The sequence below is a fragment of the Scardinius erythrophthalmus genome (assembly GCF_964197995.2).
Source record: "Scardinius erythrophthalmus genome assembly, chromosome: 7".
In the NCBI taxonomy this organism is placed as follows: domain Eukaryota; kingdom Metazoa; phylum Chordata; class Actinopteri; order Cypriniformes; family Leuciscidae; genus Scardinius; species Scardinius erythrophthalmus.
In genome coordinates, this window is record NC_138227.1 from 28,726,234 (window position 1) to 28,753,087 (window position 26,854).

Here is a 26,854-nt window from a genome sequence, read left to right on the forward strand (position 1 = left end):
GTCAATTTTAACATTGCCAGCGCACATACCTGTATTTTCTTCCTGTTTTCGGTCGAAGTCCACAGTAGTCGATTGTCGAGTTCACGTGCATAGGTTTAGTTACCTATGATCACGCGCGTGAACTCGACAATCGATTACTGTGGACTTCGACCAAAAACAGGAAGAAAATACAGGTATGTGCGCTGGCTGAATTAACATTATTTTTATTCATATCTTTCACATCTACTGCAGTCAGATTCACCCGTGTTCACTCTGAAGGAATCATCTAACATGGCTGGAAACGTGTAATGACACATCAAGGATGTTAAGAGGCTAAAAGCAGGTTTAAATATTGCCCCATTGAAGTCAACAGGGTGCAAATTTTAAAAAGAGGATAACACGGTGTAGGCAACACCGATTTTTGTCTTTGTTCTCTGTACTGACAGCACTCCAAATTTACAAAAAAATGAGCTCAATGTTAAAATTGACCGGAGTTCTCCTTTAAACCTGTTGTCCTGGGGCATTTGCTGCAGAGTTTGAATTATTACTGTCTTTATATTATATTTATAACATATATATATATATATATATATATATATATATATATATATATATATATATATATATATATATATATATATATATATATATAATTTATATATATATATTCATTACATTTCCCTGTACTCAAAGCGCTTTACAGAGAAGGGGGAATCTCCTCAACCACCATTTATTTATTTAAATATCACAAAAAATAGTACATTTCACTAAGCAATAATGCAAATGCATGAAGTTTCATGTTAAATGCATCACACTGCAGTTATTTGCAATTATTTGCTTCTCGTATAATGAACCTGTGATGTCATCCCTTCTTGAATTCATTCAGTCTGGGAGACTTTTTCTTTTATTCAAACAAGTAATTTATGGATACACAGTTTTATGCAACCAGTTGTTCTCAGCAAAGCTAAAGTTCAGCAATATGGTAAATGTTAAGCATGTGCTTTTCAGTGGCAAACATGTTTAATAAAAGTAGATAGCTATATTGTTACTTTTCACAGTATATAGTGAAACAATATCCACACTATTTATTGGGGAAATTGAACTCATGAATCTGTTTTCCATGCAAGCACAACTGAATTGATCACACAAATATATGGCACATTGAAACAAAGGAATAGTATCTTTAAGCATAATTCGGAATATTTCAATATTATATTAATGCAATGGCAAGTCACACTGAAAAAAAATAAAAAGAGGAGTGGAAGGCATTCTTACCACTCTAAGAGAATCATAATTTGTATACAATTGTCTTAATTATAACTTTCAAATAGCATAATAACAAATAACTAATACTGTAATTATAATACAGATTAAGGTTTTAATACTTCATTTGGAAACTCCCACTGTTTCTGTTTTTATGGCTGAATATTCAGTTCTGTCCTCATCATCAGAGCTTGAACTGCTAAGACGGCTCCTCTGGTTATGTTTGGGTTTTTTAACATCAGGTTTGGCAGAACAAGACACAGTGGAGTAATTCACTTCATCTTCTTCACTGGTATCAGATTCCCAGTCTATATTGGTGAATGGAAGTCTTGAGGCACATGCAGAAGAAACATTCTCATAATCAGGATTTTCTAATTGGGAATTCTAGGAAGAGGAAGAAATAGTAAAACAAAATGCTCTCAATATACACTATAAAAATTTGCTTCACACGCTGTTTGGTGTATGCTTATTGTAAACAGCTGTTCGCTTGGTACATTTCAAGAAATAGAAGAGAAATATTTTGTTAATGCTCTTACGGCTTACCTTTGGCTGCTTATTTTTTGACACCATGGAATAGACTGCTGAATCTTCAGGTGCTCTAAAAACACAATCATATATTTAACAGCAGCAGCATTGCACTCAGTCACATTTTTAAATTTTAACATCTAAAACATTTTTAAGCTCATCTCATTATCAATTTAAAGATAAGTGTTATTTAAATTGTGGGGGTGCAATTACTTCTGATTTTTATATTTTACATTTACCTTTTTGGCTCATTTTGTCCCTTGAAATCAAGAGTGACGTAGTTTAAGGTAGATGTAGCTGAGCCATTATCTGTATTTCCAGGTTTTTGTGGTTTTGGGGAACGTTTTCCCTGTAAGAACAAAAATACATCTTTCTAAGCGTGAACATGTCAGTTGTTTGTTATTTTGATGTTTCAATTGCATCCTGCTGCATTTAAAAGAAAAAAAACACTCTCTAACCTGTTTAATTTGTGGCAGTTTAATGGCAGAATACACCGTGTGGATATTAGATTTCAGCCTTAAGAGGAAAAAAAGATTAATTCATTTTATGACAAAAAGTGGACACATTAAAGGGATAGATAGTTCTCCCAAAAATGAAAATTTGCTGTTCATTTACTCATCTTTAGGCCATCCAAGATGTAGGTTCTTCAATAGAAATGCAAAGAAGATTTTTAGCTGAAACCGTGGTCCTTGGTGATTCATATATTGCAAGTCAGACAAAATAAGACACCTACATCTTGGATGGTCTGAGGGTGAGTAAAGTAACAGCAAATTTTCATTTTTGGGTGAACTATCCCTTTAATGTCTCCATCAGTTCTTCAGATGTTACCTTGGATTGAGGTCATGTGTTCCTGTAGGATCTTGGGAATTGGGTGTTGGATGTGATTGATCAACCCTTCCATGAACTGGTTTAGGAATCTCTTCTATTGACAAATTCTCCCGGGTGTTATTTCGTGATCCCTGAGATTTAAAATATTCCAAACAGAACAGAATTTATCTCTTGTTAAACAAACAGATACTATTTTTCATTTTTAAAACAATGATTAATAAAGTGAGCTCAAGTAAGTAACCCAGTTACTGAAACAAATTTAAGTTAAATAACCAATAAAAGTAAGTTTGCCACTGTAGAAGAGCGTGACAGGAATACTGGGAAAAAACACAATGGATTATCTGCTCCACTTTGCGGATCTAATCTTGCCTTGATGATAGTCCTGCAAAATAATGAGCACTATTATTGGAAGATGATGACTGGAAGAAAGAAATAGACCTAAATAACTCTCAAACCAAAATCAACATCTAAAAGGACCACTAATATGAAGACAGACTAATAAATAGTGTAAGCTTATCACTTAAGTAATTAAAAAAGAAGAATAAATAAATAGGTACCTGCGTATCAGAAAGATGGCCACAGCAATGAGAATCAACAGAATGATTGGTAAGATTATCTGCCAGAGCACCTTAAGAGAGTTACCTAAAATAAGAGAGGTTTGGGGAGATGTCATGATCACATCATTTTCAAAACTCAACACTGACCATGATCTGACCTCAAATTCAAAACCTAACCCGGTTAAAGTTTTAAAGTAGTCCAAAATATTGCTGCATTTCGCTTTAATCAGGCATTTAGGATTTGGAGAAAATGATCCTACTCCCTGAAGGATATCATTAAAATAACTGTCTTCAGATATCACAACAATCTCTGTGACAACCCTATCTTTAGCCTACACAGTAAAATAAAAAGTGTCCATGCAGGTCAGATTAATGCTTAGCCAATCAGAAGGCGTGTGAGGCATTTCTGCCAGACAATAATTTTGGGCGTTCACAGTTATTATGGGAAGCAGAAGCTGAGAGCCTTGGAACATGCAAATTTTGGGGCAAAAAAATAAATAAAAAATGTATATATATATATATATATATATATATATATATATATATATATATATATATATATATATATATATATATATATCAAAAACTGAGTGGATCACGGAGAAGGAATGTGAACTTTGAGCTTCAGGTTCTAAATGGTTAAAAACCAACACATTCTCATCCTAGGGCGTCATATACTGACGCTTTTGACATTTCGTCTACATCGAACGCACATGGCATCCTTTAGCGTCAATATGAGACGCACAGAGCTTTGTTCGGTTATGGGTAGGTTTAGGTCTGGTGTAGGGTTAGGGTTAGACCGCTAGGAGGCGCCTTCTGGCCCATATCTATCTGCGTCTCATATTGACGCTAAAGGGTGCCATGTGCGTTCGATGTAGACGAAATGTCAAAAGTGTCAGTATATGACGCCTTAGGATGAGAACGGGCTGTTAAAAACACAGAAATGTGTCAAAATAGTGAACAAACAGTTGGGAAATAAGTTGCATGTGTAACAGTATATTGGATCCGTGCATTCGGTCTAAAAGTGACAGCAGCCTAATATGCCTGCTGTCATCTGTGTCATTAATGTTAATCAAACAAGAAAAGACAAAGAGAAAATCACTCATTGCTCTTTATCATGATTAATCTATATTTAATGTATACAGTGAAGACATTGTTTTACATTTAAGTGCTTTCTGTTGATAAAGACTGTTCTGTTTTTAATTTTTGTTATTTATTTCACAAGAATGCTATATTCGATGAGCTCTAGTTGTTCCTAATCACCTGTTAGAGAGGGAATGGAATATGTTGCACATGTTGCTTGCAAATAAATAGAGAGTTGTTAATACTTGCTCATCTCTTATTTTTTTTAATACTTAAAATGCATTGTTGTTAAGAATAGTATTATTTCAGTGATCGTTATCGGTGATCGTATCGGTTAGTACTGCTTCCAGTTATCAGTGATCAGCCTCAAAAATCCTGATAGGAGCACCCTTATATCACGCAATTCTGAGAAAAAAAGTCAGAATTGTGAGATAAAAAGTTGCAATTACTTTTTTAATTATTATTATTCCATGGCAGAAACCAGCTTACATATGAAAATCAACAAAAAGAGTATAAAAAAATTGCAAAAAAAAAAAAAAAAAAAAAAAGCAGAAGCAAGACAAGGGGGGTTTCATCGCAAGAGGGTAATGAGCGCTTGACAGATTCAGAGCTTCCTTTTATTTAGAACAGGTAAATAACTTTCTTGCTCACCATAGTTACGCTAAAGCGGCATTTGTAGAAAAGTGTCTAAACTCTGGCGGAAGAAGTTCTAGAGAATCTTTAATTTGATTTTGCTACTCTAGTCATTAGCATTTTATTATCTGATTTGTTTTATAAATGTAAAATTTCATACTTACAGCAGACAGACAACATGTTTTGGGATTGTGATGTTCCGATTCTATTGGCTGCTTTACAGTAATACGTTCCTGGTTTCTGAGGTAGAACAGTGAAGTTCTGCTCGACTGACAGGACGGTGGCGTTGTCCCCCTCACTGTACCATTTGTAGTCAGTGGCGGGAGGATACGCATCTGCACTGCAGGTCAGATAGACTGCAAGCTCACAATTACACTCAGCTGTCTTATTATGGACAATATTTACGTATGGAGTATCTGTAGAAAAAAAGTCAAACAGACAGTAATATTAATCCATTCAAGTAACTATCATGAAAAACTGTGAATTTATATCTGACTTTTTTCCTCAAAATTGTGTGATATAAACTTGCAATTGCATGTTAATAAGTCAAAATTGCGTCAGAAACTACTATTGGCAGTCAGAACTACTTGAAAAAAAGAATTGTGAGATATAAACTCACAATTATGGGAAAAAAAGTCAATATAAATTGCAAAATGCAATAAGAAAAGTTTTTTTTCCTCAGAAATCGGAATTTACATCTTGCAATTTTGCCTTTTTTTGCTCACAGTTCTGACTTTTTCTTACAATTGTTAGTTTATATCTCACAATTCTGACTTTTTTCGCACATTTCTGCACTGTAAAAAATTTGCTGTAGTTTTGCAGCTGTTTGCCAGTAACTTACTGTAGATTTACATTTATTTTATTTACTGGCAACAGTTTGTTCAAAGTTAAATGAACATTAAACATTAACAAGTCTTTGTCTTTAAAGAATAAAATTATAAAATAACAATCTAATGCAAAGCATTCTGGGAACCAGAAATCTTCATCAACCTTTTTCTGTTTTTTTCCTTCAGATTTTGGTTCCCAGAATGCTTTGCATGAGGATGTTATTTTAGTTTTATTCTGTAAAGATAAAGACTTGTTAATGTTTAATGTTCATTTAATTTTGAACAAATTGTTGCCAGTAAATAACATCAATTTAAATCTACAGTAAGTTACTGGCAAGTAGCTGCAGTAATACTGTAATTTCTACAGATTTTTCTAACAGTGTGACTTTCTTCTGACGAGTTTACATTTCGCAATTGTGAGGAAAAAAAATCATAACTGTGAGATAAATAGGTGCAATTATCAAAAAACACTGGACAATATTGTATCTTTTAGAAAAGTCAAAGAGGCATTTTTTGCTTCTAAAAGCTTATGTGTGTCAAATAACGAGGAAAAAGTACTCACACTTCACCCTGATGTCTACTGATTGGGATCTTGTTTTTCCAATGTAATTATTCGCAATACAGACGAACTGACCAGAGTCGGAGATATTCAGAGAACGAAAGTGTAGTTTATGTCCATGTCCAACTGTCTTTAATTGTCCATCTAATTTTTTCATCCACTCAACTGAGGACACAGCAGGTTTAGAACGAGCCTCACATGTAAGAGTCAGCTCACTCCCAAACGTCTGTTCTCCTTTAAAACTTACAGTCACATTTTTAGGTGCATCTACAAACACGTGATTAGAAGATGAAATCCAAATTATGTTAGTTAAAGTAATGCTCAAAGTCTTATTGATTTTTTTGGTGGCTTCAAAGTAAATTAAAGCATCTAATGTTCCTCAAGTCCTTGAAATATCTAAAATACTTGTAGATATTTTAATTGATTATACTTACACAACACAGTTAGCTTTTGTTCAGTTTCTAGTTTTCCCTCTGTATTCTCTGCTTTGCACTTGTACGTCCCTGCATGTGACTCAGTTACGTTCAAGTATATAGTTAACTTGTTCTCAGATTCAGTGATGTTCCCTCGATTGCTTTGAATATTTCTGATATCTTGAGGTCCTGTCACAGTGAGCTTTGACATAGGAAAGCTTTGAACCGTGCAGATAATTGGAAATACTTCAAACTCTTTCAATTCACTCTTCATAATCAAACTGAGGTTATATGGAGGATCTGCAGAGTTTATGGAGACGTGAAAAGACAATGATTTGGATGTGTGATGTGTGAGATTGAACTGAAGATTTTAGAACAAAACAGACTTACAAAGCACATCAACATTCAAGGTTTTTGAACTTGATCCAATGGCGTTGGTAACATTACATGTGTACTGCCCTGCATCCTTAATGGTCACATTTTTAATGTTTAACTCTCCAGTTTGAACTGAAGACTGGAAAGAAGACAGTCCATGTATCTTTTTCCAAGTGTACTGTTCTGGCTCAGGGTTGGCATCACCTGAGCATTTCAAAGTCAGTCTGGAGTGCACTTTTACAGAGTGTTTGCCTCGTATTGTGACGTTTCGTGGTGAATCTGTTTAAAAACATGCTTTAGAAAGCTTAACATTGCACGCTGTAAAATACATGCAGGCTTTGGTAGAAATATATAATTATAATTCATTTATGTGAAGAGACTCAGCATCTCACATACTTTCGGTAATTAAAAAAACACATTAGTTCATTTTGCCAAAAAAAAAAATACAAATGTTGAAATACTACAACAATCACAGCTTCATTAGGTAACACTAATGTGGGTTTCGAATATTTAACATATTATTTAAGCATGTTTGTAGTAAAATGAAAATGGCAATACTTACACTTTACAGATACTGGGATTTCATTTGACTTCTCTTTTTTTATACCGTTATCAGCCTGGCAATAGTACGATCCTCCATCGCCTACTGTAACACTGCTGATGGTTAATGTATCATTAGTTTGTTGTAGCATATTGTTGTTATTGTGCCATTTAAACTCAGTGACTAGTGGGTTACTTGTATTAACTGAACACTTAAGAATCAGTTTGTCTCCCTCTTTGAGATCTTCAACTCTGACCAGAGGTTTCACTGTGACACCTTTTGGACCATCTGAAGGCACAGGAAATGCATTTTGATTAAAAGATTGCAAGTGATTTGAGCAGATTATGAATTGGGGTTGGTTTTTCTTCATCTGTTTACATAAAACACAAAACTCACATTTCACATCAATTTTAATGATATTTGATTCCATTGCTCCATGCTTGTTTTTAGCTTCACAATAATATTCTCCACTGTCTTCTGGTTTCACATTATTTAGTTTCAAGTCAGACATTTGTTGAGACACTTCTACTTTCTCCTTTTTGAACCATGAGAAGGAGACATTAGGGTGACCTCTGCTGTCGCATGAGAGAGTGACAGAATCTCCCTCCTTCACATTCTCAGAGCTCACTTGTGCAGTTGTCTCTTTAGGTCCATCTGGAGAAGAAAAAGAGATGAAGTGGATGGCAGTAAATTTACAGTGTTTGTTTACAGACACATGATGTAGACACTCACATTCCACAGACAGAGTGATGTTTCTAATCTGGAAGCTGTCCTGAACTTGGGCTGGACGACAAGACAGAATTCTTTCATCATCCTTCCATGTCACATTGAGTTTTAGTTTGGTGACACTTCTGCCCTCTTCTTCTTCCTTCTCTATTAGTACATCAGTTAATGAGGAGGACAGCCATTCTTCCTTTTGACCTGATGTTTCGACAAGCCACTCCGGATATTTCAAGCAGGAACCAATCGTGGAACAGTTAACAGTCAATTCTTCAGACTCATTGAGTGAATGCTTTAGCTCTGATGGTTCGACCTTTACCTTACAAGGGTTGTCTGAAATAAGTAGAATATGGAGTGAAAACAAGTGATTAGAACCTTTACATTTTCTCCAACAAAGAAATCTATATTATAAAAGGGTTAGTTCACCAAAAATAATAATAATAATAATTTGTTTACCATCATGTTTTTCAAAACCTGTTTTTTTATTTCTCTCAGTAGAACAAATAAAGAGCTCCAAAGATGACAAAAATCAAAGACTCAGGCACAATATTCTTCTAGTCATACAGTTGGTTTGTGTACTGAATCACTGATAATCTTCTCTTATGTAGATTAAAAAAAATGGATTATTCACATGTACTGTACTTTGCTGTACTGGCTTTGTACTGTACAGTGTTTGGCATCAGCTAACGGAACATTCTCCGAACTTTGGTTAACATTTAACATTTCAAAGTTAAGAACAAACGTTCTTCCATTAACATTAACTGAACGCTCATTGAAAGTTGCATTAAGTCCTGTTCCCGTAATGTATGTAAAATGATAAAAAAAAAAAATGTTGCCTTAACTTTTGCATAGTCAAGAAAAAAAAAAATTTTAAACATTGAAAAATCTGGACATTAGGAACATTTAGAGAGCATGCAGAAATAACATTTTCAAAACTGAATGGGAACGTTAGCAAAACAATCTTAAAACATATCTTTGCTAACTGGGATCTACATAGACTAACAATAGTGTCAGGGACGTATGGATTAAGTTTTGTATTACTGTTTGTAATTTTTGGAGCCCTTAGTCACATTCAGTTTAATTGTCTAAAAAGCAGCATGAACTTGCTGATAAACGTCTGTTTTATGTTTCACGGAATACGGATAGACATGAGGATAAGTAAACGATTACCTTGTTTATGCAAGAAAACAACCTTTAAGGAAACAACAAATTGGTCTGATTCAGTAAATCACTGCTCACCTGTAACGTTGAGTCTCATATATTTACTCATGAACTTATTATCTCCTGAACCAATGAATCTAAAGCCGTACTTCCCACTGTCTGTTTTTTGTAGATCGGTGATTCTTAAATTACATTTTATCCAGTCGTTTATTTTCGATGTTGGTGATTCATTAGTGATGTATTTCACCCTGTTGGAGTAAACCGGTGACTGTAGACGTTCTGTTCTGATACTGTATACAATAGTCCCATTAAACGTTTGTGAATCCATATTATAATCTGGATCTTTAAACCACAGTAGTGACAAATTATTCTCTTTCTTTAAGTAATCACACTTGATGGTCACACTTGACCCTTCCTCTTTTGTCTCTGTTTCTTCAGGCACTTTTATTTCCAAAAATCCATCGAAGGAGCTTGTAAGAATAACTGTAGGAAAAACAGCATCAGTAACACTTATGTATACCAAAAAATTAGGGCAATCGTTTTACAAAAATCAACATATTCAGTATATAATCCAGACAATACACACCAAACAGAAGCAGAAGAATCCCTTCAGGAACCATCATTCCTTCAGCTGCTAATTAAATAAATAAATGTATATTATTATGTTGAGAACCAGTGTCTTCATAACAAACTCTGACAGCACATTTGCTGCTTGTCGTTGTGTGTGGGTGAATATGTATGTTTTGGTGGTCACAGCTGTGAATGAGTCAGACGGTTTCTCCTTTCTTTTTCACACCTTAATTCCTTTATTCACCCTGCATTTACAATAACAAATAAATCGGACCTACTACTCCAAGTTAAATAATTTATTGCTGTAATAATTGACAAATACTATTCCTTACACAGTACACAGTAAATCTAAAACTTGAAGACATCAAACATGTTCACACTCAAATTACACAATCACATGCCAAAAGGTTTTGTTTGAAGAAGCACAGTGCTTGTCTTGCATGAGCTTTTTAGTTTAACAGATTGTGTAATTTGACAACTAAATGTGTTTTACTACGATAAAAAAAAATAACAAAAGCCAATGAAAATTCTCTTACCTTCAAATTGAATAAGTTGTTCTCAATGGGCAGCTTAACGACGTTCAAACCGAGAAACAAAAGGAGAACTTCAACCATGTGTACTTCTAACTTGTTATATTTGCATACATAAACATTCAGACATAAAAGAAAAAGCATATTCTTGGTAGAGATAAAGAGATATGTTAATTCTGTCATCTGAGCGTGAAGTTCACTTCCTGTGGCAGTGGTTAGTTCTGTGTCGAAACTATTCAGAAAATAAAACCTCTGTAATGTACGTATATAATGTGCTGCTAGATTAGCAGACTAAAAGTGCAGTAACTATGTTTTCATCCACCTATTGCTATGCACATTTTCAGATAAAAAAAATAAAACCAAAAAAAAAAACACTGGACGGAAACATCAAGAGAAATTTTCTAATTGAGCGAAACAATTTTTATCCGATGCGCATGCGCATAAACGTGCATAAACTATGGAAACACATTTACTAAATAAATCCCTTGACGCACAACAAAAAACTCACGTAACTTTCCCTCAACAGAGGATGTGATTGGATAACTGGACTAACCAGCGGGCCAATTTCATTGCACAGCATCTCAAATGTTGCTTTGATCATTCTGAAATGTCTCAGCCAAAGCCTGTCATTAAAATGATGTGGTATAATGACCTCCCAGAAGAGTCTCACTTGATTGTGTTCCCAAATACCAAGCATCCAAATAAAAAAAGTGACAGCATTTATTGTGTTTCATCTGCACACTCAGACACAAGTCATTTATGATATACAAAGTATTTTTTTATTACAGATGTGTTGCCTCGATTTCCCAGGAAGAAACAATTTTGTTCTCTTGAGCACATGGGGTGGAAATGCTGCTTTATTAACAAATGTTTTATGCGATATTCCAATTTTGCACGCAAGTTAAATTAGCAGCTTTGGATGGAAACATAGCTACTGCCAAGTAGACATTAAAGAATGCACTTTATCCCATTGAAAACTGGTACAAAGAAAATGTGCTTACACTTTAAAATGAGGTTTCATTTGTTAACATTAATGAACTACGTTATTTAACATGAATTAATTAAACATTTCTACATAATTTATTAAATTTAGTTAATTCCAACATTTACTAGTACATTGTTAAAAGGCTAATTTTGTATTAGTTAATGCAGTGTGAACTAACATAATTTTTTTTTTTTAACTAACATGATAAATATGTAAGTGTCATAGTGCTGTGTTATACCCCGGATAACACAGGCTCATCAGTTGAAGTCTGAAGTCGGTTTTTCCTCATGAACATTTTTCACTTGGTGAGCTAATAAAATATGAAAACTCAAATCTAGGTTACTTAACACTCACCAAGCTGCAAAAGTGAGAGTCTGGGGAATATGGCGCCGTAGACGTATATGATGCCGATTTCTTTGGACTTTACTCCTTTAGAATGCTTAGTTAAAGGTACACTATGTAACTTGTTTTGTTCAAAATTAACCAAATTTTAATAATGAGTGAGTACATCATAAATCCATCTTCCAAACTGTGTTACCCTGATACAATATATTGGCTTTTTGGGATGTATACCTTTACATGCACATGAACTTTAATGACACCCATTCTTAATTAGTAGGGTTTAATATGGAGTTGGCCCACCATTTGCAGATATAATTTATCCCAAAGATGATCTATTGGGTTGAGGTCAGGGGCCTGTTTAACAAAGATAGACTTTGACTATGGCTTAGATATAGTAGATAGTCAGACTTCAGATAGCTATCTAAATCAGACCTTTGCACAAAGCACTTAAAGGAGAACTCCAGTCAATTTTAACATTGAGCTCTTTTTTTGTCAATTTGGAGTGCTGTCAATACAGAGAACAACGACAAAAATCGGTGTTGCCTACACCGTGTTATCCTCTTTTTAAAATTTGCACCCTGTTGACTTCAATGGGGCAATATTTAAACCTGCGTTTAGCCTCTTAACATCCTTGATGTGTCATTACAAGTGCAAAGTAATCGATTGTCGAGTTCACGCGCATGATCATAGGTAACTAAACCTATGCGCCTGAACTCGGCAATCGACTACTTTGGACTTCAACCGAAAACAGGATGTAAACACAGGTATTTGCGCTGGCTTAAATAACATCATTTTTATCCATTTCTTTCACATCTACTGCAGTCAGATTCACTCGTGTTCACTCGGAATCACTCACATGACCTGTGCACTTGTAATGACACATCAAGGATGTTAAGAGGCTAAAAGCAGGTTTAAATATTGCCCCATTGAAGTCAACAGGGTGCAAATTTTAAAAAGAGGATAACACGGTGTAGGCAACACCGATTTTTGTCGTTGTTCTCTGTATTGACAGCACTCCAAATTGACAAAAAAATTAGCTCAATGTTAAAATTGACCGGAGTTCTCCTTTAAGACTCTGACTATCTTAAGTAGGACTACACTGCAATGCATTCTGGGTAAAATAAGACACTTTTCAAAACAAAAAACATGGCGGATGGAGTAAGCACATTCAACCGCTCAGTGCAGTTTACCCCAGCGGAAAATATGTGTTTGTTGGAGTATTACAAGGACATTTTACTTTGGAAATTTAGCGGAGAATGTAGTAACAAGAAGAAATGTTTAAATTATGAGCCATTTTCCCTTTTCTTTTGGCTGTTTGTAATGTAACTGATTGTTACTGCTGGTTGCCAAAGTAACAGACCTTAGAGTCTTAGACCCAAGTTAGCCTGGGGGTAAGGTGTCTAATTTTTTTGGTCTAAATTAAGTCAGTCTTTATTTTTGTGAAACAGTCTAACTTGCATTAGACTAGTCTATGAGCACATTTTAGACTTGTCTAACACTATAGACCGTTTTAAAATAGCTTTGTGAAACCGGCCCCAGGACTCCTGTTGACTGTGCAGGCCAGTCAAGTTCCTCCACACCAAACTCGCTCATCCATGTCTTTATGGACCTGTGCACTGGTGCGCAGTCATGTTGGGATGACTGCGGATTAGATCTCAATTGCCTATGGTGACTCTGAGGACTCACCTGGCATCCTTCTCCGAGGCTGCTCCTCCTGGAAGCGGACGGTCGGGGTTAGTTTTTCTTTACGTTACAAGAAAGCTACCCTGCCCCTGCGCGCGTCACTCACCGGCGAAAGGAGAAAAGAGTGTTTTTTAGTCCCGCCTCGGCCGGACTGGCCTCTTTTCTCTCACATTTCTCAGTTCCCTGATCGGCGAACAGGAAATATAAATATTGCTGCAAGCGAGTCTGTTATAAACACGCACGCCTGCCAGCAAACGCCGAAGAATACATCTTGACTGGTGCGCAGTCATGTTGGAACAGGAAGGGGAAATTCCCAAACTGTTCCCAAAATGCTGGGAGCATGAAGTTGTCCAAAATATCTTGGTGTGCTGAAGCATTAAGAGTTCCTTTCTCTGGAACTAAGGAGCCAAGCCCAACCCCTGGAAAACAACCCCACAGAAAACTCCAGAGAACACGTCTCCACTGCTCTAGAGTCCAGTGGCGGCATGCTTTACACCATTGCACCCGACCCTTTGCATTGCACTTGGTGATGTAAGGCTTGGATGCAGCTGCTCGGCCATGGAAACCCATTCCATGAAGCTCTCTATGCACTGTTTTTGAGTTAATCTGAAGGCCACACAAAGTTTGGAGGTCTGTAGCTATTGACTCTGCAGAAAATTTGGCGACTTCTGCACACTGTGAGCCTCAACATGCGCTGACCCCGCTCTGTGATTTTAAGTGGCCTACCACTTCATGGCTGAGTTGCTGTTGTTCGCAATTGCTTACACTTTGTTATTATACCACTAACAGTTGACTGTGGAATATTTAGTAGTGACGAAATTTCATGAATGGACTTATTCCACAGGTGGCAACCTATCACGGTACCACGCTTGAATTCTCAGAGCTTCTGAGAGAGATCCATTCTTTCACAAATGTTTGTAGAAGCATCTGCATGCATAGGTGCTTGATTTTATACAACTGTGGCCATGGAAGTGATAGGAACACCTCAATTCAATGATTTGGAGGGGTGTCCCAATACTTTTGGCAATATAGTGTATAAGTGTTTATAGTTGAGGGAAATTGCATTCATTTGTAATTAATCCATGCATTTCTTGTCATGTCTGTAAACAGAGAAAAGTACCACACAAAACTGACTTCTACCTGGCAGTCAAAGCGGCATAATAAAAAAAAAAAATTTAATTTCTTTTTTTTTAAGTCTTTTAAATAACAAGCCATATAATTGGATAGATCAGCCCTCTTTAACTATGTGTGGAGATTTTGCTATGCTTCTTAATAACAAAATAATACAGATTAGATCTGTTATTGATCATACTGATCATTTTTCCATGGATGAATTGGGAAGTTATCCACATAAAATGGAAATGTTCAGGACAGTAAATAAGGAGAATCTTCTTCAAATGATCTCTCAGCTAAATTCATCTTCCAGCTATATTGACCCTATACCAACAGTATTTTTTAAAGAGGTTTTGCACTGTTTGATAGACTATGCATTTGATAGTTAATTGTTCCCCATGGAGACAGGTATTTTTCCTAATGCCTCAATAACTAGACTAATTTCTAACATATAATTTTTGAGTAGGATTTTAGAAAGTTGCATTGCAACTGCTAAATCAATTTATAGAAATATCAGTCAGGTTTCAGACAAGGTCATAATACGGTAGTAAATGATCTGAGATTAAATACAGATAAAGGTAATGCATCGGTTTAATCCTCTTGGATCTAAGTGCAGCATTCGACATGGTTGGTCATTGTATTCTGCTGAACAGACTGAAGGTCTCTCTGGTAATGTTTTCAATTATTTCAAAACGTACATTACAGAAAGGAACTTTTTAGTTTATATAGGTGACTGTTAATATTACATGGTGTTCCAGAAGGATCAATTCTTGGGCCCGTTTTATTTTCATTATACAAGCTCCCTTTCGGCAGCATAATTCAGTAATATGACATGAATCATGAATATAAATGATCATTTACATGCTGATGATACAATTGTGTGATACACTGTTGTATTAGAGAGGTTGTCTGACTGTCTGTCAAGCAATGTAAAGTGGATGGATTTTGCTAAGAAACTCATTCATGTTTTTATCTTCTCTCATATTGATTATTGTAATGCTATATACACTGGCTGAATACGATAGATACAAAATGCAGCAGCCAGAATACTAATGAAATTAAAAAGGAGAGAACATATTACATCAGTTTTAATGGAATTACATTGGTTGCCAGTTCAAAGGATTTTCTTATAAGGTTATTTTATTTGTTTATAAAACACTGCATAATCTGGCACCTTTATACATTTCAGACTGTCTTCCGAGATACATTCCAAATTGTAGATTAAAATCCTCTAGCGCTAATCTTCTGACACATTATCCCTCAGAAGGTCTTCCTTTCGGAGTCACACCCTGGACCTTCCCGGTCAGAAGTGACCGGACACCTAAAAATGAAACTTCCTCCATCCTAGTAAAACCAATGCAATTTATTTTTGTTCTATAATATTTATTCTTTTTAATTTTGTATTTTGAGAGAATTTTATTGAATTTATTAATATTTATGCAATATTTATGGTCTATTTTTGCCATTATAAATAATAAAATGTTTTATATATATATATATATATATATATATAAAACATTTTATTATTTATAATGGCAAAAAAAAACTTTTTAATGCAGTATTTTAGTTTAATATAGAGTCTAGGCCTTCAAAAAAAAAATGTTTTAAGCAGATTAGCACCATCTGGTGAGAAAGCGTAGAACCATTGTGTAACCACTAGATAGCATGTACAGCTCTCTATGGAGAGGCATGTGAATTCCCCAGCTGTTTATGGACACATTTACTTTTTTTTTTTTTACAGAATTTGTAACAAAAAATGCAATTCATTCAATTATAACACTTTATGTAATATATATATATATATATATACGTATATATATATATATATATTTTTTTTTTCCCATTCATTTTCTATGGGGGTCATTTTTGACCCAAGACCACAAGTGTGACTATTTTTTTTACAACTACTTAGCATGCTCGGATCATGACCTCAATTTTTTTGTGTGTTCACATACCTAATGCCATAAAAGTCACCAAGTTTCGTAATATTCCGATGAAGCTGTTATTTAAAAAAATTCAAAACAGATTTTTTGTAATCAAAATTATTGGTGTGTATGTGTATAAAAGTGTGTTTGTATGTGTGTGTGTGTGTGTGTGTGTGTGGGTGGGTGTGTCTTTTTTGCAGGGGGGTGGGGGGAGGGGCGCATGTCTGAAGTTTAAAATAATTGGTTACCCGTAAGCCAATCACATAACGTTTGGTTATGGCGTGTGTTATGCAGGCTCAGCCGCATCTAACTTCCACTGTAATCACACGTATGATGCGAAAACAAAACCATCGGCCGTAATACCAGAGTGAACATGGCTGTGAACGACTTTTGCAGATTATGTTAAGTAAATCTACGCATCCACGGTACAATCAGCGTCTACGTCACGGCTCTCAGCCCGTCCTCTGTTCGTTGATTGGCCGGCTGTTTTGAGGCCGGAGGAAAACAGGGAAAACGGTTGCTATTACAGAAGTGAACTGAAATTGAGCGGAAGTACGAAGTCTGACGTAGTCAGGCTAATAAAAGTCACCAAGTTTCATAACATTCCGATGAAGCTGTGATTTTTAGAAATTCAAAACAGAAAATGTTTCGGTCAGAAATGACCGAGGACCGTCTGAGGGTTAAACAGTAAATCATAAACGATCTGGTGGTACTTCTTTTACTTCTTTCTTCTACTAGCATTCATATTTTTAGTTTATACAAATCTTTTTAAAGTTGCTTATCAGTATAAAAATATGGTGTGAAATTGTGTACAAGTCTGTTTTATGTTTTTATTTTACCTTCTGATTCTCTGAGTTTTTTTCTTTTATCTATACTATTTTATATTGATATTGAGGTGAAACTATATTGCCAATTCCTTTATTTTACATTGTGAACCTTTTATAGTTTTCGAATATATTTTAACATTGACATTGTGAATTTGTTTTCCCATTATTTGTTTTTATGCTTGTAAAACAATTTGAGTTGCATTGCACATATGAAAAGTGCTATACAAATAAATGTTTCCTCTTCTTTTTACTATTAAGACCGCCGCTAGCGTAGCTAGCAAAAGCGGTCATATAGGGATTGTCAAAGTTTTTTTTTTTTTTCTTTTTTTTTGTCATCTACTGAATTGAGTTTTTTAACAATGACTGGAGAAAATCCGATTTTGTCTTAATGTGCAAGGTCACTCACTGTCCAGGATGCCGATTGTTATTTGCAAAAGTTAATTTTAACGGACGGAACCAGATGACCGTACACGCTCAGTCAATGGACGAACTGACAGGATTAATGTTAACGCTACCTCCGGTTGAGTGGCCTGACTTCTACACCTACCCGATAGAGAAACTGAGGGTAAAGAGAAACTGAGGACATATAAATATATTTAGATGCCTATAATAATATAACTATGTGCTGAATGGTCATGTAAAGACTTGTGTGGTTCAATCCGCAGTTCTGCCTAGCCAGCGCCAAGACGACAATGTAAAGAGTGACACTACGGTGCAATTTTAATGATATGAATATTTTCTAGAAATAAAAATTCCAGATACAGCATACTCATTTTTCATTGATTCTTGCACCCAAGAACACAACAAGATGACTTTTAATAATAAAAATTATAATTTAAGCTCCTTATTATGTAGCCGAATCTGTGCTGGTTTGTATTAACCGCCTCCAGTTTTCCGTTTGTTTTGCCTCCAGCTAGCGCCGTGACGTAGGCGCAAAAGGGGTCTATTAGGCGGGACGTCCCGTATTTTGGGCCTAATTTATTTGTCCCGTGCGTGACCTCCCGTGTCCCGTTTTTTGACAAGCTGATAAACCACTGACTGATACAACAGCAACAGCAGCAGTGCTGACCACGACACTTGAGAATGATCACCGACACCTGTCATCATCCAATCACAGCTTTTTTTAATCACTGTTTTGAGACAAATCATTGTTTGATTTGCGAACATCCTCTGCCGTCTGATCGCTTCCGCTTCAAGCCGGACTCGTCTCGCGCTAACGGTAATTTCCTTTCACTGTCCACGTTTTGATTTCGGCTAATCAATTTTGGCGAATGCAAACAACGTGATTATTGTTCATGAGTCTAACATCCAGCCACGCAAGAAAACATGTAATCTACCTGAGGGAATAATATGCTCAAAAAACATTTCTGATTATTATTAATGTTTTAAAGCTTTTAGAAAGTACATAGAAAGCTTTTGTAACATTATCTTAACTGTCACTTTTGATTAATGTAATGCATCCTTGCTGAATAAAAGTAGGCAATTACTTTCTTTATTTTTTTTTTCCAAAAAAATAATCTTACTAACCCCCAACTTTTGAACTGTAAGCCTAGTGTATAATGTTAAAAAAGCTTTCTATTTTAGATAAATGCTGTTATTTTGAACTATGGTTTGTTTGTAATGTGACTTTTTTCATGTATGACATTAAAATTATTTTTAGAATTAAATACATAAATAGGTTAAGCAATACAAATGTGTTTATGTCTGATAACCTTTTAAACACAAACTTAACTGCAGACACTGAAATGACGTACACTGTGTGATACAGTACAAATATTTTGAGTGTCCCTCATTTTCCTATAAATAACCACGATTGTCCCGCATTTTCCTTTTCTGAAGTTGGCAACCCAACACACACACACACATGCAGGAATACAAACAAACGCAAGCATGCACACACACTGACATCCACACGCACAGACACACACACATACAAATCCACATGCACAGACACACACACACAAACACACACGCGCACACACATGTACGCACGCATACATACACGCACAGACACACACACACACAGACACACACATACACAAACACACACACATACACACACACACACAGACAGACATGCACATACTACTTTTTTTAGGTATATACATAAACACGCAATACAGCCAAATTGCTCCACGTCATTTATTTTTGTAGAAAGCCAGTGCAGGCCTGAGCGGTGGTCATATTTTGTACCGCCATGCGGTACATCTAGTTATTATTATTATACGTCACAAAAATGTGGACTCGGAGGAAGATTGAGAGGGCTTAGGGTTCAATTTGGAACAGGTTTGATTTATATAAATAAATCCTTTAGTGATATAGGCTTGCCAAATGCATGCGAGTCTTGAAATGATGTTGACCACTGGTTGATAACAATGACAGTCTATAAATGAATAACGCCTACTACCATGGTCAGTTTGGCCAGAATATCAGTTATAAAAAATAACAGCGTTTGACCGTATTAGACTAGCAATCGTTGTTGACAACTGTTGTAACGTCATTCAATTAAAAAAATCAGTTTTCCCATTAGTCAAAACAACAGCATATGGCACTTACATACTCAGATGACATCTTTTTTGTATACACCGGTGCTGCAAACCAAATTCATTCAGACACGCAAAGCCGAAACACAACCAAGACAATGCTGTTCTGCAAAATGCATGCATTTTATTTTTTAATCATTAGAGGGCCAAAAGTTAAATAGTGTACCTTTTAATGGATTGTCTAATTTGTTTAGCCTGAAGTGCTTATATTGTTGAAATACTCAAGCATTTTTCTATTCTTTAAGTTAATTTTTGACTTGATAAGCTTAAACGAGGAAATAAAAAAACTTTAGTCACTGGCAATGGATGCTAACAATGCTAAGATGAGTGGTACAACTGAAAAACAAACTAAAGGACCACTCATATCCTCTAGAATTTAATAAACCAAGGTAAGTGGTAAAGAACAACTAGTAAGAGAAATGGATTTCAGCGGGTAATTTCCACGTGTCCCCTCCACAACACTGATGAGTATTCCATCGTCAAAAAAAAAAATAAATTCAAAAGGTTATCTCTCATTACATAAGCATCAAAAGAACAAAATCACAGTCCTAAACGAGAGAATAGACTCCCTTGAAGAAATGATCAAAAACAAATTCAAACAACGCTGAAGAGCTGAAATCATCACATTTATGTCAATGAAGAATTGTAGACTTACAGAGGCGAAGGCGAATTAACAGCCAAAGTTGCCGAACAGGCAGGTGCTATTACTCGTTCGGAAAGCAGAATCGCTGAAGAGCAGCACTACAAATTAAGGTAGTGACTAAATGTTCCAGACACAGAAAATAAAAATTTTAAGGTCAAAGTGACGGAAATATGCTAAGGAGTGGTGTCTGAACTTGTGGAAAAAATGATTGATGCAGAGGATGTAGCTCGAAGATTAGGAAAGCCAGTGTCCTGTTGCCTGAGGGCCATTATTATTTTGTTTGTGCTTCACTGGGTAAGAGATTATCTGGGAGGTTGCAAAAACAATGATTTCCTCACAGAATGCAAACTGTTTTGGATAAGAACTGACAAAAGAATCATTGGTGCTGACCTTAATTAGGGGCCAAGCACTGAAAGTGCATAGGCACCTATTGAAATCGTTGCCATTCTTTATTATTAATCTTCCGCTTTGGAATTCTATGGAGGCCAATAGTAGTCTCGGTCCGGATCAAAGTGAACAAAGTTTTGGTTCATTTCTAGTGTGAAAGCATTTTCTGTATGGTTCGGACTTTCAGACCATTTACAGGAAGTTCCGATGGTTCTCGCAGGATTGCTTGCAGTCTTTTCCTCCTTTCCTGCTGGTGACGATAAAATGTTTGCACAACGAGGGCGTTCATTTGGCGAATTTGAACTTGCCTCGAGTAAAGTTGGTGCTGCAGGGAGTAATGCCGTTATAATTACAGTATAGTGGCAACGATATGCATCTGTTCATTCATTCTTGTCAAAGTTACCCGCCGATTGACAACACGCTGACGTCAGACGCACGTCTGTTTACAAACCAATCAATGTCAAGATTCAGCCCACATAGATGATGACGACAGGACACAAGTATGTCATGTAAAGTTCTTTAGTGCGCTCGCATAATTGCAATGTGAAACCAAACCAAAACTTACCGAATGTATAAAATTTATCAAAACATGAACTTTGGTTCGGACTTTCAGATGTGAAAACGCCCTTATAGGGCCCTTTCACACCTACCTTGTTTGGTCCGGACTTTCGGATTTTCAGTTTGGTCCGAATCAAAATTACAGGTGTGAAAGCTCCCCCGGACCACGGTCCGGACCAAACAGACGAAATTTGGTCCGACGAAAAGAGGTAGTCTCGGTCCGGATCAAACTGAGCAAAAGTTTGGTTTGTTTCTAGTGTGAAAGCATTTTCTGTTTGGTTCGGACTTTCAGACCATTTACAGGAAGTTCCGGTGGTTCCCGCGTAGCCTAAACAACTGAAGAAGAATATTTATGTGCAGATCTGTCAGTCCTGCCCACCACGTTTCTTCCAGCTGATTCAAATGCGCGCACGTACACGTACACGTACACAGCACACACACACACACACACACACACATTTGTCCTGCGTCCTGCCGGCGACAATAAAATGTTTTGCACAACGAGGACGTTCATTTGGCGAATTTGAACTAGCCTCGAGTAGCCTATAGTTGGTGCTGCAGGGAGAGGGAGTAATGCCATAAATAAATAAAAGTATAGTGGCCACGATATGCGTCTGTTAATTCTTTATGGTCAAAGTTACCCGCTGACTTGACAACACGCTGACGTCAGACGCACGTCCGTTTACAAACCAATCAATGTCAAGATGCAGCCCATAGATGATGACGACAGGACGCAAGTACGTAATGTAAAGTTCTTTATAGTGCGCTCGCATAATTGCAATGAGAAACCAAACCAAAACTAACCAAATGTATACATTGTATCAAAACATGACCTTTGGTTCTGACCTTGGTGCGGACTTTCAGGTGTGAAAACGCCTTTAGTCTCATACAGGCAGAGGTGTGAAAGGTTCGTCGATTGACAATAAAGCATGAATAGACCAGTTCTCCTCACCAGACATTGGTCATAGATTGCAAATGGGTGTTTATAGGGCAATAAAATATTTTAGCATCTTATCAGCCTTCTCTAAAAACTCCCCTGACATAATCTTACAATAGGCTTCGTAAAACACAATTTTAGAGATATCATCCTCAGATTTGAAATGAAGAATGACCACACTTGTGACTTCACATTAGTTATGGATATAAGTAGTTAAAATACATTCACATTATATTTTTATACATTTTTCTTTCTCAATATTAATAACAGTCTGATTAATTAGTCTTGAACTGTAAACTCTCAAGGTTTGGCTTTCGAAATATATGTTGGTTATGGGTCTATTCAGAATGACTTAAGAGCAGCAATCTTTTTATTTTGGGTATGTCATGTATGCCCCACTAGCCAAAATGGGGGCTTTCTGGTAAGGGGTTTTAAATAAATAATATTATAAAAAATATATTATATTAATTATATTAATAGCCACCCATGAAAGAATCATGGGTACGCTCAGGCCATTTAGCTTAAGTTTGCCACTATTGATGGAAACTTGAAGTTCTTTACAATTCTGCTGAGAGCCCTTAACACGCTGAAAACAATTCTGCACACAATGGACTGACTAATTCCCACAGTTTTACTTAAAACTGCTTGGAATAATCTGGAAGCAAAGAAACATAGCACAATCATTATCTGAAGTATCATGGGAAGGGGAGAGGACCTTTTTTGTTTTCCGCAGCAAATTATCACTCAGAATATGTGCCAGATACATTACTGAGATTCTTGGCAGCCTATAAAGTCTAAGCAGTGCATGATCAGGAAGGGGGAGAGAATCTTCTCGATTTCTAAGAGGCCTTCCTGGCTCTCTCTCCCTATTGGCAACGCACAGTATTTCCATCTGGAACACAAACATCTAATTATGCTAGATCAAATAGGATGTTAGTTTATATAAGTAAAATATTTCAGTAGTTACACAGTTTTATATGTTACAAGTTTTATCATTTTGTAAGGTTTAATATTTGAAAAAAAACAATAATTTCATTAAGAATCATACCTTATGGGGATCTACGACTAGTTGGCAGTTACCCTTAACTTTAAGAAGTTATTTAAGATGATTTTTAAGAACATTCTTTTCAAGAATTAAAATTTCTTAAGTTCTGTCTTAAGAACAATCTTAAGAAAAAAGATAGGAACATTCTTAAAGGGATATTTCACCCAAAAATGAAAATTAGCACATGATTTACTCACTCTCGAGCCATCCTAGGTGTATGACATTCTTCTTTCAGAAGTCGTAAGTCGACTTGTGTCGATATAAATAAAACACGTCTGCAAATATATGTGAATGGATTGTTATTGCTGATTATTCCATATAATTGTCTATTCCATAGACACCATTATGTATTTTACAAACTATAAATCAACCCATCTATAAAGTTTATGTATTTAAATGTCTGAACCTCAAAATAAACATTATGTCGTTAAAAACACTGAATAGTTGTGATATGCAAAGCGCTGAACGCGTCCATCTGTGCATTCGCTCCTTAGTGGTCAGCTGCTGCAGAGCGTGCCAAAATCGAAATTGCTGATGAGATGTAGAGGAAAATATCTAGTGGAAAATGAGAATGTTACGTTCTCATTTTCGTTACGCTACATCATATGGAAAAATAAACCACACAAAATCAAAAAGGAGGTCCTAAGAAATAATATTAATGATGGAGGTCTTGGAGTTTTTGTTTTTACCATATTCTACCATGTTTCAGTTAACAAACAGACTCTTGTGTGGAATATATATTACAGTTTTATTTAATTATTTAAATTGGAAGTATTGAATTTTTGTTACAGTGCCCTTGCTCAACCAGTAAATTAATGACATTAAATTAGCAAAATTTCACCAAGAAGCCTTACTATCATGGTTACTGATTTACCATTTTAACACAACTTTTTACCTCACCGTTGTTATATTTGGAATAATCAAATTGTTTTTCATGTAAGCAAATTTTCATGTACAATTTCATGTAAGCTGGTTTGGCATGAATAAAGGCATTTAAAAAAAAAGGCTGCAAAAGTGAAACAATTACTAACTACAACCACAAGGGGTCACCCTTATCTCCATTTTTATCAGAGCTCACAGTAAGAGCAGACCACAGATATAGAGGGTAGAATGGCAGTGAGCATAAATCAGTGTCCCAAAAGCGTGCAGGACATTGATTGTTACTCGGTTTGTTGCTGTTTTGCAGCTATAATTGGTTTCTCATGCTGTTTATAAAGCTCTTTTGCACTCTGTTCCTGATAGTGTTAACAGAGAATCCTCCGAAGTGTAGGCAGATATCACTTTTACCTTCAAGGTAGCTCAGCAGTTGCAGACCAGTGCTGCGTTCCAGGCCAAAATTGTCATGCCCTTCACTTGCTAACTTCCCTCCGTCTCGTTCACTCGGATGTACGTCATTGCGAGTGCCCACTACTGGCGGAAACTGCAATGGGCTGAATTGGAACGTCCTAAGCCCTTGATCACTTGGAATCAGCTGTGTAGTTGATTTACATTTGTTTTCCCTTTAAGAATTTGTTTAATGCAGCATCCAAATGTATATAGGTGTGTAGGTTGTTTTCAATTAAAAAAAATAGAATTAATATATCATAGAGTTGTTTGTTGGTGGTGATTAGACGAGTTATGTGGTGACGTCACAATCGTACTGCATTGTGGGACATATAGGTGCCTGAAGTGTACATATGAAGTAGACTCGCTCCCTCGGTTAAAATCGAGGGAACGAGGGTCTGTCCATATAAACTTCCCTCGTTCACTTCACGAAGTGGAACGCACTTCAAAATGGTGGCGGGGATTCCCCCTAGGGGAAGTGCTTAGGGAAGTTCACAAGTGCATGTCTAAAAGTGGACTGGAACGCAGCACAGGTACAATGGCCCTGATTATAGTGCTTTCACATATGCTGCGTTTGCAGTGCGTAACTGATCCGCGGCTGTACCACAAAAACACTACTCACATACTTCACTATTTATTTTTATTTTTATTTCAAATCCAGAAGTTATGCAGCAACTTTTATTGTTTTGTCAGCATTGCAATTCTCTTTGCACATATACCCTCTTTAATGGACGTATGCACATTTAAACCCAATTTAAACAACGTAGGCCTATTTCTCCATGCATTACTTCTATTAAGTTGCTCAGGCAAGTGGTCAAATATTTAATCATGTACTTATATTAAAATCGCAAACATTTTAGATTAAAACTTAAAATTGACAAAAACAGCCGACTCATATGCCTTTTCTTTTGCATTTAAATTTTAATACAATAAATCTTGCATGTCACAAAGAACTTCTTTTTCCACCTCCACGAATGAGACGAGTGCTGTTCATTATGTCGCCTTGTTGAGGTAAATTGTAGTTCTCTTTCGCGCTGGAACGAACAATAACACATGCCAAAATGTCAGTTTTGTCGAGTATCCTCATAACAATAAGTAATTTAAAATTAGTTACATAAAGTCTTAAATGAACAAGAGTAAATGAGAAAATGAGATGCGTGAGAGCCTGTCAGCAGCGGCAGATTTTAAAGTGACAGCAGCCACTAATTCTGTAGTCAGTAAAGTTAACCAAAGAACAAAGGGAACAGAGAAAATCACTCACTGCTCTTGACTAAAGAATGCTTGCAGCTTTAATAAGGATTAATCTAATTTAATTCATAATGTATGCAGTGCGGACTGTTTGATAACCTAATTCAATTTCTGTATATTTCATACCTGTTAGACAGGAAGGGCACATGTAAATATTACATTTATTTTTGGGTTTATGTGAGGAAAGTTTTAAGTTCACTTATATTAAAAGTTGTTATAATTTTCAAAAGGAAAAAAATCATTTCAATGGAGACATCAGTAGCTACAGTGATATAGTAGGGAGGTTAAGCCCAAAAAATAGGCCTTTGACTTCAAGTCATGATGCAAAGGTCGTCTTTGGTATGGAAGTACCTTAGGGTCATACAAATAAATTTATCCTAAGACACAAGTGAGATCACACTTTGTATCAGAAATAAACAGGTTTTTTAAAAAATGGCCGCCAATGCGCCGAAAATACTCTAGAGCCCATATCTTTGCTTCTGTTATCACTATAATGACAAATTTGGTGTCAAAGTGTACATTTTTGGGGTCAAGGAATCCAATAAAATTGGTTTCAAGTTTAAAAAAACAAAAATTTTCCCCATACCATGACAATTGGGGGTAAAATGCACATTTCAAATAAAAATTGTGTCATCAGAGTGACTTTACTTATCTTTTCCTTCAAAAACTTAAATTTTGTATTTAAGCAGTGCAGCTACTTCTGTACATTACATTTGTCCTAAGTAGCATGA

The 26,854-nt window shown here is 36.0% G+C and overlaps 1 protein-coding gene across 2 annotated transcripts; it reads right to left on the reverse strand.

Moving 5' to 3' along the window:
- Nucleotides 1–688: 688 nt before the first annotated feature.
- LOC308693694 (B-cell receptor CD22) lies at nt 689–20,870 on the reverse strand. Of its 2 annotated transcripts, none has more exons than XM_081370780.1 (18): nt 20,638–20,870; nt 10,571–10,603; nt 10,051–10,098; nt 9,543–9,947; nt 8,316–8,636; nt 7,980–8,237; nt 7,605–7,871; nt 7,058–7,321; nt 6,689–6,967; nt 6,258–6,521; nt 5,033–5,284; nt 3,153–3,237; nt 2,869–2,977; nt 2,596–2,726; nt 2,226–2,283; nt 2,007–2,116; nt 1,786–1,840; nt 689–1,626 (listed from the first exon to the last, which is right to left on the reverse strand). In XM_081370780.1, the coding sequence occupies exons 3-18, from the start codon at nt 10,085–10,087 to the stop codon at nt 1,366–1,368; spliced, it is 3,156 nt and encodes a 1,051-aa protein (XP_081226906.1). In that variant the 5' UTR covers nt 10,088–10,098; nt 10,571–10,603; nt 20,638–20,870; the 3' UTR covers nt 689–1,365. The 2 variants fall into 2 exon arrangements, with proteins under 2 accessions (XP_081226906.1, XP_081226907.1); XM_081370781.1 differs by having other exon boundaries at nt 691–1,626; nt 2,887–2,977.
- Between the last annotated feature and the right edge of the window lie 5,984 nt (nt 20,871–26,854).

Bases quoted from the DNA above. Each gene is read 5' to 3' on its own strand.
- LOC308693694 (XM_081370780.1), bottom strand. From the start codon at position 10,087: ATGATGGTTCCTGAAGGGATTCTTCTGCTTCTGTTTG. The intron at 8,637-9,542 runs GTGAGCAGTGAT...TACTTATTTCAG, and splicing joins TATGAGACTCAACGTTACAG to ACAACCCTTGTAAGGTAAAG. The intron at 2,978-3,152 runs GTACCTATTTAT...ATTATTTTGCAG, and splicing joins GCCATCTTTCTGATACGCAG to GACTATCATCAAGGCAAGAT.